Raw genomic sequence first — 14,376 nt, 5'->3', positions numbered from 1 at the left:
AGAGATGCGTGCGACGACCTGGGTCTGTGAGCGGGGAAAGGACAGAATTAATTGGGTGTCGTCAGCGTAGCAGTGGTATGAAAAACCATGCAGGCTAATAACTGATCCGAGCGAGTTTGTGTACAAGGAGAAGAGGAGGGGACCAAGAACAGAGCCCTGAGGGACCCCTGTAGTTAATTGACAAGGGTCGGACTCGGACCCTCTCCAAGTAACCCTGTAGGTGCGGTCTTTGAGGTATGAGGTGAGGAGGGAAAGTGCAGAGCCTGAAACTCCAAGTTCTTGGAGAGTGCGAAGGAGGATCTGATGATTCACCGTGTCGAATGCAGCAGACAGGTCCAAAAGGATGATGACAGAGGAGAGGGAGGCTGCTTTAGCAGTGTGCAGTTCCTCAGTGACAGCAAGGAGGGCAGTTTCTGTGGAGTGACCTGCCTTGAAACCAGACTGGTGCGGATCCAGAAGGTTGTTCTGATGGAGATAGCAGGAGAGTTGTTTAAAGACAGCGCGTTCAAGTGTTTTAGACAGGAACGGGAGGAGAGAGACAGGCCTGTAGTTTATAACATCTGACGGGTTGAGAGTGGGTTTCTTTAGGAGAGGGTTTACTCTTGCCTCCTTGAGACTGTTTGGAAAGTGACCAGAAGTTAGAGAAGTGTTGATGAAGTTGGTGAGAAACGGTAGAATATCAGGAGCGATAGTCTGAAGGAGGTTTGAAGGGATAGGGTCCAGAGGACAGGTGGTAGGGCGGGCAGAGGTAATGAGGGTAAGAACCTCACTTGGAGAGAGAGGGGAAAAGGAGGTAAGTGTGTTGGTGGAAGGAGGGTCTGGTGACCCAGCGGTGAGTAGAGGTGAGTCAGAAAAAGAAGAGCGAATATCATCAACCTTTTTTTCAAAGTGGTTAACAAAGTCGCTTGACAGAAGTGAGGAGGGGGGAGGGGCTTTTGGAGGGTCCAGGAGGGAGGAGAAGATGGAAAATAGTTTTTTGGGATTGGAATAGGAAGATTGGATCTTATCTTGAAAGAAAGTGCTTTTTGTCTGAGAGATCGAAGCAGAGAAAGAGGAGAGGAGAGCCTGATAGGTTAGGAGGTCGTCACAGTGTTTGGATTTCCACCATTTCCGCTCTGCTGCCCAAAGGACGGTTCTATTAGCACGCAGTGCATCATTTAGCCAGGGAGCAGGAGGGGACTGACGAGCCTGCCGAGATGTGAGAGGACAGAGAGAGTCCAGAGAGGATGAGAGAGTAGAGAGGAGAGTTTCTGCAGCAGAGTTTGGAGGTAGTAGTTGGAACGAGTCCGAGGAAGGGAGGGCTGAGAGCACCGACGAGGCAAAGGTAGAGGGGGAGAGAGAACGAAGGTTACGGCGGACAAGTGCAGGATGAGAAGAGATTAGTTTGTTATGTTTGGAAAGGGGTAGAGAGAATGAAATGAAGAAGTGATCGGATGTGTGGAGCGGGTTTACAGAGAGGTTAGAAGTAGTACAGTTCCTTGAGAATATGAGATCAAGGACATTGCCAGCTTTATGAGTTGGTGGGGACGGAGACAGTGAGAAAGCAAAGGCGGTTAACAGAGATGTTAGTTCGTCTATCTTCCCCGTCTGGAGGTTGAAGTCTCCGAGAAGTACAGCGGGAGGACCAGTTTCAGGGATGTGTGAGAGGAGATGATCTAATTCCTCCAAGAAGTCCCCCAAGGCGCCTGGTGGACGGTAGAGAACAACAATGGTTAATTGTATAGGATGGGTTACTGTGACGGCATGGAATTCAAAGGTGGAAGGAGTGAAGTTAGGTAGCTTGAAGAGGGAAAAGCTCAATTTGGGAGAGAGCAGGAGACCAGTGCCACCAGTGGGTCTGGGTGTATGGGAGAAGGAATATGCTGTGGAGAGAGCTGCTGGGGTGGATGTGTTGGATGGAGTAATCCAGGTCTCAGTGAGAGCAAGGAAATCCAGAGACTGCAGGGAGGCGTAGCCAGAGATGAAGTCAGCCTTAGGAACAGCTGACTGGCAGTTCCACAGGCCACCAGAAACTAGATGTTGGATCTCAGTGGAGCATGTGGGATAGACGAGAGCAGGCCGGTTATATCGATTACGAGATACACGGGGCCAGTGATAATTGCGAGAAGACACATAAACAGGAATGGAGAAAATACACATGATTATAGCATGAGGGGCTAAACAACCAAATAAAATAAAACACCAGCGATACTTTAGCTCAATCAAAGTAGGATTTGCCTCCTCTTTGCCTCCCTCGTGACTCCAGCAGGACTCCTTTGTCTTTGTCAGTCTTAGAGACTCCAGCAGGACTCCTTTGTCTTTGTCAGTCTTAGCCTGTCTGAAGCTGACGCTCCAGGAAAGTGCTACCTAAAATGGACACCTGATTGCTGAGTTCTCACAGATGTGGGGCAACGTCCCTTTAATTAGTTCACTCTCTGCAGCTGGTGGCCCTCAAAAGGAAATCTAGACTGGCTCCCTCTTGAGTTGCTATAGTATCTTTTCAGTGGCCCAATGGTTTTACAATTACATTAAACCCTAAGTTATAAAGTTATGAGTTTAACCCTTAATACAGTTACACCTACTCAATAAAGCTCTTAGTATTCTACAAATGTTTAAATCAAAGTTAACCCTAGCAGTCAGTTAGTTCAGTTTGAAGGTTTCAGTCAAATTACTTGTCCCAAGTTTCTGCCTGGCAGATACTGTAGCGGTTTTGAGATTTAAAATCACAATTTCAGTCAGATCAACTACAGAGCATTTATACAGAGTACACACACTGAAACAGAGAAGTCTAAAAACAGAATGTTACTCACACAATTCTAGAAGTCTCCAGTTGCTTTCCTGTCAAAATCGAGTTGCACACACAACTGTGTAGACAATACAGACAACTAAATATTTAACTTTAAGACAATTGTATTTAATATTTAAGTGTTTTATGACATATAAGACCAAGATAGGTGTACATGGTTTAGACATGTACTACTTATTTTTGTATCAGATGTCTTTTATTGAGCATATGTTGCAGTTGTGCAATATGTATTGTGCAGTGTTGTAAAGTAACTAAGTACATTTACTCAAGTACTCCACTTAAGTGGAACTTTGAGGTACTTGTACTTTACTTGATTAAAAAAAATCTACTTTGTACCTCTACTACAATTCAGAGGAAAATTGTGTACTTTTACTCCACTACATTTATTGAATATCTTTAGTTACTTTACAGATTTGAATTAATAATGTGAAATATAATCAACACTTAAATCAGACTTTAGTTCCACCTGGAGTAAATTCACAAGCTACCCTGCAGCATACAAAGTCATTAAAACTAGCTGCACCTTTACCGGCTTTGATCACACTTTAATGATCAATCATTATAATCAACACATAAAATATATATTATTCTGAATTGGGGCAATCTGCTTAATGAGTACTTTTACTTTTGGTACTTTAAGTATATTTTGATGGCAATACTTTTCTACTTTTACTTGAATAACATTTTGATTGCAGGTATTTTACTTGTAACAGAGTATTGCTCCACTCTGGTACTTCTACTTTTACTTAAGTAAAATATCTGAGTACATTACCCACCTTTGGTATTGTTTAATCAAGAAACATTTTTTACAGCGCAAGTGAGTCTCCTGATAACATCTGACAAGCAGACACTGTTTTTATAAGAAGTGATGTGCAACAGAAGAATGTAAAGCACTGATTTAAACTCCAACAATACAGTTTATTTTATAATATTATATTGTTTGTAACCTTTATTTAACCAGGTAAAATCCCATTGAGATCAAACGATCTCTTTTTCAAGGGAGACCATGTTGGTTACACATGAAAACAGAAAAACAACAGAAAACAAAAAGGACATCATACAACATAATTACAGGGGTACAATTTACAAACCTATCGACATTGACAGGTACCAAGATTATCATATTGCATTGCATCTAGCCGTGCTTTTAAAATGATGCAGGGGAACCAAGATGCTCAGTTTCAGTTATTTTTGCAGAGTGTTCCAAGCTAGAGGAGCTGCGCACATAAAAGCTTTCGTACCTAAGTCAGTCCTAGCACTTGGCACATGTAACAAAAACACATCCTGAGATCTTAGGCAATAGCTACTTGCAACTCTCTGTGAGATCAGAGAGCAGATGTAAGCTGGTAGTTTACCCAACATGGCTTTGTAGATGAACATGTACCAATGACTGAGCCTCCGTACAGGAAGTGAAGGCCAACCTGCCCTGACATACAGGGTACAGTGATGAGTAAGTACTTTACAGTTAGTAACAAATCTCAGCGCACTGTGATAGGCGGCATCTAACTTGATCAGGTACCTGATCAAGTTAGATGCCGCCTATCACAGTGCGCTGAGATTTTGGCAGGTGCATTCATATATATCAGATCACCTTAGTATACTAGTATAGCACAGGTATATATATACCTGTATATATATATTAAATGTTATAAAAAAAGCAATGGAAATACTAAATTAAACTAAAAATACTTCAATACTGTATTCAAGTAGAAACAAATGTAATAATAATAATAACAACAGCTTTATTTGTAATGCACCTTTCATGCAAGGATGCAGCTCAAAGTGCTTAACACACAAGATGAGATTCAGAAAAACAATAAAATAAGCAAAACGTTTCAAAAATAAGACATACAAGTTTTGTCATATAACAAAACATGAAGTGGCAATACCACAGTATAAGTAAAAGTCCTGCATTAAAAAGGTAAGCATATACAGTATTATCATGAATGGTCATTAGGTATAACGGCCCTTTTCACAATCAAATTGATCATATTATTGGATTTAATGGATTATTATTGTTGATGCAAAATGTGTACATCATGTCAATGTTGCGTCTAGTAAAGGTGTAGTTAACTATAGCTATTGTGCAGTAAAGGCACTATGTTTGCCTCTTAGATGTAGCAGAGTGGACATTTAAAGTACAGCAAAAAATGATACTCAAATAAAGTGCACAAATGAAAAGTACTATTTAAGCAAAGTAAATCAGCAGATGTAGGAATACTTTGAATGCAGGCCTTTCCTTTCCTTTTGAATACTGCTTCCACGTCCTCAGTCTGCAGGGTCACCTGAGGGGAAAACTCACCTGAAGTAGAGACATGATATCACCTAGACTCTGCTGCCCCCTGCTGGAAGTTCCTCTCAAATACACTGTTACAACATCAAAGTTATAAAAGTTTAAAAGTTGTAGGAAGTTGACTAATTGAAAGAATGTTTGGAACCAGCCTCACAAAGCAAGTGGGACTCTTTTACTGGTTCCTTGTGAGAAGTTATATGTCACTGTTATATTATGGACAGGTAATGCAGGCTCCTTCTGCAGGAGTTGTCACAGCATTGTCTGTCCCCCAGCAGCGGGAGCCTCTTGTCCCCTCTTGTTCCCTCTTGTTCCCTGTTGTTCCCTGCTGCTCCCTCCCCTTTCCCGGCTCCTCCTCTGTCGGCCAGGGCTTCTCGCTCCAACGAGCAGATCCTCCAACAAAAAAAAACTTTTTGTGCCGGCTTCCTGAAACTTCTGTGCAATTTATGGAAGGGGAAACGTAAGAAATGAGAAATAAAGAACCATGGTACTGATGACCGAGCAGGCGGACAGACCTCTGACCCCGGCCTCCACACCGGAGCAACTTCTCCACTCCCGCGGGAATCGGACGACGTAAGTCTGGATAAGATGGAGAGGAAGGGCCCGGGCTGCCTTCCAGGCCTAATGTATTGTGTTTATTTGCATGAATATCCTGTAGTTGTTATATGAAACACCGTGCTCACTTTTGTATGAATGCATGCAGCCTACGTGGCACGGAATAAGCAAATAACTCGCATGTAAGCGACAATACTTTACATAATATGCTAGTTTTGAATTACAACAATGGTCTGCTCTGCTATACAATGCATTACTTACAGATGTACTGCATACTTAATGTGTTGGTACACGTTTGACAGTCTTGTGTAGGTGATTTATGTGCAGAAACATAGAGAATTGTGTCCTGTGTGATGTGTCCAGGTCTGATGTGGATCATGGGGGGGAGAGGAGACAGAGGAAGCATGGAGACCCCCAGCTGGGTGGGGACCCAGAGGCAGACCCCTCAGAGAGCAGGAAGAAAGCAGCAGGCATGAGGTGAGGTGCTCTTATTTAAACCTGATAAAAACTAGTATAGCTGAATGAATTGGACAACGTATTGCTGTTTAATTCATTTGTATTGCATATTCAAGCAGGATTGGATGATTCTTCTCTGTTTACATCAATTAATTACAGTTTCGAAATGTGTTTTTTTCTCATGAAAAATCAATCAATATATTTTAAATTGTTATCTATTTGTTAGATCCTTTATTTAAACAGGTAGTCCCACTGTAAGCATGTGTACTAGCTATACAAATGTAATAACCGGATCATAGCTTAACTCCTGTTGCTATTTATACTTAATACATGTTTACTCTTATTTTACTTTTCTAATTTTAATTCCCGTTTATATTCCATGTATAATATCTGTGTTTCTTATATTCTGTTGCTGCCTTGACAAGTGAATTTCCCTATGGGGACTATTAAACTATTAAATCTTATCTTATCTTATCTTAAAGGTCCCATGTCATGCGTAGCTTTTTCTGCATGTAAACGGTCTGCAGTCACAAACCCTCAAAGTACACCCTGTAGCGAGTAAAACTCTAACACAGAAAATACCTGTCTATGCTGCCCCAGAACGCCTCGTTGGAGATTTTCTTTTTCAATTTTTTTCTTCCGGGAACCAAGTGACGTAACGACGACCCCTCCGTGGATTGGTCAAAATTGACTAATCCGTGGAGCCGCTATGTTACGTCCGCAGAGCCGTTACGTTAACAACACACACTCAATCTTTTCTCAGCTCCGCCGATTTCTCCTCCCTGAGACGGCGGGACGCGACGAGGCTGTGAGTCAGTGTGTGAGCACACACACAAACTCCCAGCCAGGCTGCGGGTGTGTGTGTGTGTTCGGGCTGGTTTCGCTGTCTCGCAGACGGCCACTGGGCTCACAGGGAGGGGGGGGGCAGGAGCTCCAACAAACCGTTTAGGACAGAGAGTGAATACACATACTATACAGAGATGCTGTATGAGAAACCATTGAGATTTTGGGAAATTGCACAATATAAATCTATTTTAGTATCCCTCAACAATGGAATTATGATCAGTAGAAATGACATGGGACCTTTAAACACACAGTTTAAGTATGGGCAGAAAAACACAATTTAAACATAATCTCCTTATTAAGAGAAGCAATTACAATTGGATTTGCACTTTTGTCAATGTAGGCTTTTACAATTGATTGATAATAAAGGACATTGTTTATTCTATCCCTAAACAGCTACTGTATATACATATTGTTGAATATTAAACAACTTAATCTAGATTCCTTGAGTGTAGATTAAATCTAAACGTTCACATTTTGGATTGCCATTAACTGGAGTTTTGCATAAATAAAAAATGTGGCCTCTACGGCAAACATGCTATTGTATATGAATTATCAGTGCTATATTGAAATGTGTAATTGTTCATAAAGAAAAACAAGGAATATAAATTATTTTTCTGATTCAACCGGATCTATTCCACTAACGTTGTGAAAACAGCACTGTTAATGCACCAGTTACTGTCAACCTGCATGACAAAAGTGGTGTTTACATGCTGCTGTTGCTGTGTAAGCAGTCTTTATGTAACCACAGCTGACAGCAAAGCCAAATAAAGAACACCTTTACTTAAAGAAACATTCTGTGAGCGTGAGATCACACATCATGTTTGTATCAGGGGTTATAACGCTGGTATATCAGCCTTCCTGCTAAGGTGTCACTTTAACATTAACACTTAACCTTTTGAAACCAGATTGAAACCTGTGGAGCAGCTTTCACCACTGCTGACTCCCAGTGAATGTGAAACAAAGATTGAACGGAAAAAGTCCCAGCCTACCCACGTATGTATAATTCTTATCTAATCATCAAACTCCTAACAAAATGGACACCTTTTTGCAGTTTCTTAACACAATAATACTCTGTGTCCTTTCAGATTTCAAAGACAGACCTCCATTATCATAAGCTATTCAAGGATGTCAGCAAAGATGAGCTCCTCAAACAAAGTACGTTTCAGATTCTCTTTTCAAGTAAAGAAGCAAAGCCATGTTACTTAGTGCTGTTTGTTTTCACACAGGCTACACTTGCGCCCTGCAGAAGGACATTTTGTATCAGGGCAAAATGTTCGTCTCTGATAACTGGATCTGCTTCCACTCCAAAGTCTTCGGCAGAGATACAAAGGTACGATACTGCAAGTGTTATGAAGTTCATGTTTTATGGCTGAAGTCCCTTGTATAACATGGCTGTGTTTTCTCCAGATTTCTATCCCTGCGGTGACTGTGACATTTATCAAAAAAGCTAAAACTGCATTGTTAGTTCCAAACGCCCTTGTGATTGAAACGACCTGTGATCAGGTAAGAAAAGAAAATCCGTTTTTTTAACCCTTTTTGTCATAAACATGAACGTGATTCTAAAATAATATAATATTTTTCAGCATGTTTTTGTGTCACTCCTCTCCCGAAACACCACCTACACTCTTCTGAAGTCCATCTGCATTCAGTTGGAGGTAAATATTTCTAATAAACACATATGTGTCCTGATGTAATGAAATGCTTTTGATTTTATAAAAAACAATTCTAGTATGAACATTTGGTGAAGATGAGAGATGAATGGATAAACTCCAAATTCATACAACTACTTCATCAAATAGTTTATGCCCAAATATTAAACTTTTGCCAGTTCAAGCGTTTCAAATTTCTTTGATTTACATAACAATCAGTTTAATATTTTCTTATTTTGGCCTGTTGGCTAGACAGAAATACAGTTTATTACTGTCTAAACACAAATTAAAAGCAAAAGATTTTAACATTGAATTTTTTCTCTGGGGAACCATGCTTATATTTTCCTTTTGGAGGTGGTGGAGACCAAAATGGGAGCTAAAATATAGTTAATATTAGACTTATATTTATGATGTTACACAAACACCACTTCAAATATTTGCCAATTTTGCAACGCGTCTGCTGGATGTGTAAATGGATGATGATAATAATTTAGAGTTGATTTACAGATCTTTTCACATATCTTTATAAACTGGATTTTTTAAAAGGAATGTACTTTATGTGATTACATGAGACAAATTAAATGGATTGAGTGATTGACAGCTACTGCTGAAAAGTGGCTAAAATGTCTTTAAAATACACATGAATGTATATGTATTCTGTCGTTGCAGGTGGAAAAGCTGTGTAGCAGCCCTGTTATTTCCTCCAGTGAAAACAGCTTCAGAGTGAAATGCCCATCCTCTCTTCCTCTGGTCAGTCTGGTTCTCCAATTTCATGTGATGTTTTTTTACAGGATGTATTTATTTTCTACTGGGATAAAAGATCTACAGAAATGCCTTGTTCTCCTGTTATACAACACCCTCTCTGTATGTGATACCCATTGTGTATTATATGTATGTATGTGCACTGCAGGACTTTTCTGCAGACTTTTCTGCAGACTTCTCCGACCTCGATGGGGTTGTGCAACAAAGGCGTCACGAGATGATGGAGAGCAGCAGCTCCGGGTCTCAAACTCCAGATTACGACAAAATAAATGGTGCGTGCTCCATCCTCCTCCCTCTATGTCTACGTCTGCCCTTTACAAGCTACTGTACACTTACTTTAATCTGGTGGATACACTATTGTATGTGTTTAGGGTGTTGGGTTTCACTGTGGACCAGACAGCCGTTAGTTTGCAAATAGCTGAAGGGAAGCCAAGAGAAATTTGAGCCGTCGAGGCTTTGCTTTGTCTTATAGCAAAGACAGTTGGCATGGTGATGATCCCATTGAGTGATAATAACATCTTTAGCTTTTATTGTTAGCTTCTTTTTTCATCTATCAAGCAAACATAGAGCACTTGTAGATCTGAAAAGACGTTGTTGTGTCTATTAATAATATTTACTCAGACACAAGTTCTTTTGTGTTTGTTCGAGCAGACTTCACGAGCCTCCCGGACACATTTCTGAGTGCCGTGAAGAGCGGGGAGGTTTCAGTCCACGCAGACGTTCACCTCCAGACTCCAAGCCAAAAACACGGAGCTGCCCTGAACAACGGTAGTTTGAAAATACATCTTCGTATTTAGTTAGTGTTTCCCAAAATAAATTCAATTAAAGCAATCAATGTTTATTTAAAGGAATAGTTTGCTGAGAGTTACATGACAAGATCCATACCACTCTCATGGCTTCATAGTAAAAAATAAAGCCACCACCATCAACTGGTTAGCTTAGTTTAGCACTAACACTGGAAACAGGAGAAAGCCTGACTTTCTCAAATATGTATAATCCCCCTGGTAAACTACTAGGGGCTGTTGTTACAGTTACATAACAACATGTCATGTCTTAAGTAATGAGAGGTTCATTAAGGGGATTTGTTCAACCTTTGTAAAAAGCCTGGCTAGCTGTTTCCCCCTTTTTAAAATAATTATAATACATTTTATTTGTATATTACTGGTACCTTATACATGCAGCATAAAAAGCTTTAAAAAAAGGGAACATATACAAATAATAGAATAAAAAACCGGTAGAGAATTACATTATTAATTCAAATAAGATGGGGGGGGGAGAACAAAAAAAAAGATAATATTATAGAATTCATAGAATGCAAAACCTAAGATGGGAAACAATTTAAACAATAAAGTTAAAATAATTATAATATTACCATACAGACATGGCAATAAGAAGAATTAAAACAATTCAAATAATGTATAAAAATGTATGTGTTTATTATTAATATGTTCTAAACAGTTTATATGCAAGTTATTTAAATGTATAGTTTTCTCTGCATTGTGTTTGGATATATTCGAAAATAATAATTAAATGTGAACACTATGCTTACCCTGTAATAGTTCTTGTATGATATTGATGGTATAGATTGGAGAGTGGTATTGTTTTATAATTGTAATAATATCAATATGTATCTTTCTGTTTTTCCTTGTAGAGGGTACTAAGCTCAAAGGCCAATCCTCACAGCCCATGTCGTTACACACCATCCTCCTCATCTATTTGTTTTTGTGAGTAACCTTTCATTATGTGACATACGAGACTCTGATAAGACAATTGATTTATTGATTCATATTCATCACTTGGGCATGTTGGTAATTGTTCTGTGTGTTTAATGTTTGATCTGTCACTGTGTGTGTGTGTGTCTCCTCACAGAGTTAGTGTCCTCGTCCTGTCCTCCTGTTACATGGCTTTCAAGATTGTGGCTCTTGAGCATCGTTTGAGCTCCTTGGTGTCTATGGGGGAACACATCCGTAATGAGTAAGAGATAGATTCACATGTTACTCATGTGGTATTGGTGTTATAGTTACCAAACAGTAAAACAATTACTCATACTATTTTATTTATTTTGGTAGTTAAGTTTGTTTATGATATAAGTGCAAATGTTGTTGCAGAAATGCTGTGAGCCGCAGACCCCAGGATGAAGTGAATGCTGAGATCTTTGGAGAACTTTCTTCTAACTTATTCAAGCTGGAAAAGGTTTGTCCCCTTTTTGTGAACACAGCAAAAATATGGTCACTGAAATCTAAAGTTCTCTAGTTTGAATATTTCTCATATCGTATATCAAAATGTTATGAATTGATTTCCATTTTCCACTGTTTCAAGTGTCATATTAACCAACATTTAAAGCAGTGCAAAAAAAAAAATGCGTAGTGCCAAATTCCATAAAAAAACATGTTCATTTTTGTAACAGTAGTGTGAAGGTTATATTATTATCTGAGCTCTTGTGAGTTATTTTCTGTACAACAAAGTTAAAGCCAGGAGACGATTAGCATAGCTTAGCATAAAGAAGGAAACAGCCAGCTGGCTCTTATCAATGGCAACAAACAATTTACTAACCACCAGCTCTTAAACCTATCAAGTTAAATCTAGTTTTTTATCCAGAACAAAGTCTCAAATGTATTTGTCAGAACAATCATTAACAGAGGAGGACATTGCAGTCAGCCCTTTTTCTGTTGTCTCCCTTTATTAGAAAAGTTCATGTTGCAAATTGTGCGTAGTTGTGGTTGAGGCAGACACAGACGGCAAGTTTTTCTGAGTCGTGTGTTCAGTGATAAGAGTTCTGCCGAACTATGATCCCGCTGTTCACTGTTGGCAGTGATCCACCAATGAAAATAGCATGACATGTAGCATAACTTAATTACTTTGGGAGTTTTTATTTATCTGTTGCTCTTTAATGTTTTTGATAATGGTATCACACAACCAGAGTTACAGAGTTAAATTTAGCTTATTTCTGCTGATAAGAAGGCCCTGACACACCAAGCCAATGATAAGCGGTCAATGTGTTCCTAGTTTTTGCAGTGTATGCCATGCCAAGACTCATCAGCAGTCATCTCCACCCTTTATCGCATTGACGTTTATTAACAGTTCATACCTGTTTTCCAGTTGTATTGTCTGGGATGACTGTTGTCTATGCTTATACACACTTTTCGCTATCAATGCCAGGTGTTTTGGCTTCTATCTTACGCTTTAGGAGCCAGAATATCCCAGCAGGACTTAGGTGTGTTGTAATATAGTCCAGGGTAGCATTAGAGGGTTAAACAAATAAGATATAACATGGTAAACATTTAGCTTTGAGTAGGCAGGTTTGGATTAATTTGGACAGAGCCAGGCTAGCTGTTTCCCTCCGTTTTCATTGTTTATGCTAAGCTAACCATGTGCTGGCTGTAGCTTCAAATTTAAAGGACAGATATAATAGTGTTATTGATCTTCTCTTCCTAATTTCGTCAACAAAATGTCAACGCTGTTTTTGAAAGATTCTATGGAGGTATCTGAAGTTATATATACTTAATTGTGGTTTATTATTTTCTATCTGAGCATGTTGTCCTTCATCTTTTATATCCTAGATTCAGAGGAGCCTGCGGAAGCTACTTGAAGAGACTTAAAAGAAGACTTTTTGTCTGTCCAGACAGAAGCTTTACTTTCTCTGTTAAAAAAGGTTGGTTTATCACTGAAGATCAGCAGTGATCACATTTGGTTATAGATTTGTTGCCAAAGCACAGACGGATCATACACAAAGCTTTCTTAAAACTGTGTGAACTTTAACTTAAATTGTGCAATAATAGCTTCTTTCCACTTTGCACTCAGGACTATTTTATTACTATTTCTTTAGAAAATCTTGTGCTGGAGGGTAAATGGAAGTGTGTTAATGAAAAGAAAGCTTAGACATTGATGCAGTATTTATCAGAGCTTTTATTTTGCATTTCACAATAGAAAGGTATTTTTAAAGGTCCAAAGGTCATATTTCAATGTCTTTTAAACATTTCTTAAAAGGTCAACTTGTGCTATTTAGATTTGTTATGTTAGAATTGAATTGCAGATTAATTGTATGTATGTCATGTATATTAATAACTTAGATAGGGATGTTAGTAAAATATATTTTAATGACATTTATAGGCAACTTCCTCTTATAGTGTGTCGTAGCAAAAGATTCAAATGTGTTTGTAAGGGCTTATGTGAATAGAGGTTTGCCAAGTGAAAAGTTTGACATACATTTTTATTGTAAATTAGTCCCAATCTGTACTTTATGTAAATTGCAGGTTTATTCAGGTTAAATGATAGATACATTCTCAGCTCATAGAAAAACAGTCCTTTACATTTCCATAGAAACTTTCTTCATGGTTGCTGTTGAGTGGTTGTGTTTATAGACCTTTCTTTCATTTCAGGGGCAATAGAATAGAGTGAGCTTGTGTTTTAATAAACTGGTGGTTTGTTTGCATTTAGATCACAGACTCTGCTTTAAACTATTGTGTTGTGTATTAACTATTAAGTCCTGAAATAAATGTCTCTTAGAGTTTCTGTACAACTGAAATTGTATTTATTTGGAGCAGCGAGTGTCTCACATGTCTGACCACACGGTGACACACACACAGAGCATAAACAAATGAATGCAAACTCTCATAGAACTATGATGTAACCTGATCTCAAGTACTGACGCTATTGGCAGTGGTCTAACAAGTATTCAGTATACTCACTGTGACATGTACATGTGACATCTATTTCTGGTCTGTTGGTTTTATACCTGTTAGGGTGGGAGATCTTGCCTTGAATTTTTTCTTATTAGTACAGGTGACATCATATATTTCCACCATTAACCTGGCCCCAACTTAAACCTGGTTAAAAGGCTTATCAGCCAGAGTGATTGAGAACACCTGAGAGGGCGACATTTATTCAAGTACTGTACGAATAAGAGTTACTTGTACTTTTTACATACCACTTTACTGGTATTACAGGGAGATATTGTACATTCAAGATACTCCATAACAAGTACAAGTCTTCTTGTCAGGGTTGGGGAAAAATAGGACCCAAATGCAGATTGA

At 38.9% G+C, this 14,376-nt stretch overlaps 1 protein-coding gene across 2 annotated transcripts; it reads left to right on the top strand.

Annotated features, from left to right (window-relative positions):
• Positions 1–5,411: 5,411 nt before the first annotated feature.
• On the top strand, positions 5,412–13,864 carry LOC117561447 (GRAM domain-containing protein 2B-like). Of its 2 annotated transcripts, none has more exons than XM_034238885.1 (14): positions 5,412–5,648; positions 5,994–6,107; positions 7,838–7,925; positions 8,018–8,087; positions 8,159–8,262; positions 8,340–8,435; positions 8,516–8,587; positions 9,251–9,331; positions 9,492–9,615; positions 9,995–10,111; positions 10,995–11,067; positions 11,213–11,317; positions 11,452–11,536; positions 12,904–13,864. In XM_034238885.1, exons 1-14 carry the CDS (start codon positions 5,560–5,562, stop codon positions 12,940–12,942), a joined length of 1,257 nt encoding a protein of 418 aa, XP_034094776.1. In that variant the 5' UTR covers positions 5,412–5,559; the 3' UTR covers positions 12,943–13,864. The 2 variants fall into 2 exon arrangements, with proteins under 2 accessions (XP_034094776.1, XP_034094775.1); XM_034238884.1 differs by having other exon boundaries at positions 9,242–9,331.
• Positions 13,865–14,376: the final 512 nt, after the last annotated feature.

The sequence above is a fragment of the Gymnodraco acuticeps genome, unplaced genomic scaffold, assembly GCF_902827175.1.
Source record: "Gymnodraco acuticeps unplaced genomic scaffold, fGymAcu1.1, whole genome shotgun sequence".
In the NCBI taxonomy this organism is placed as follows: Eukaryota; Metazoa; Chordata; class Actinopteri; order Perciformes; family Bathydraconidae; genus Gymnodraco; species Gymnodraco acuticeps.
The sequence above is the reverse complement of the archived record's forward strand: the minus strand, read 5'-3'. Positions and strand labels throughout refer to the sequence as shown.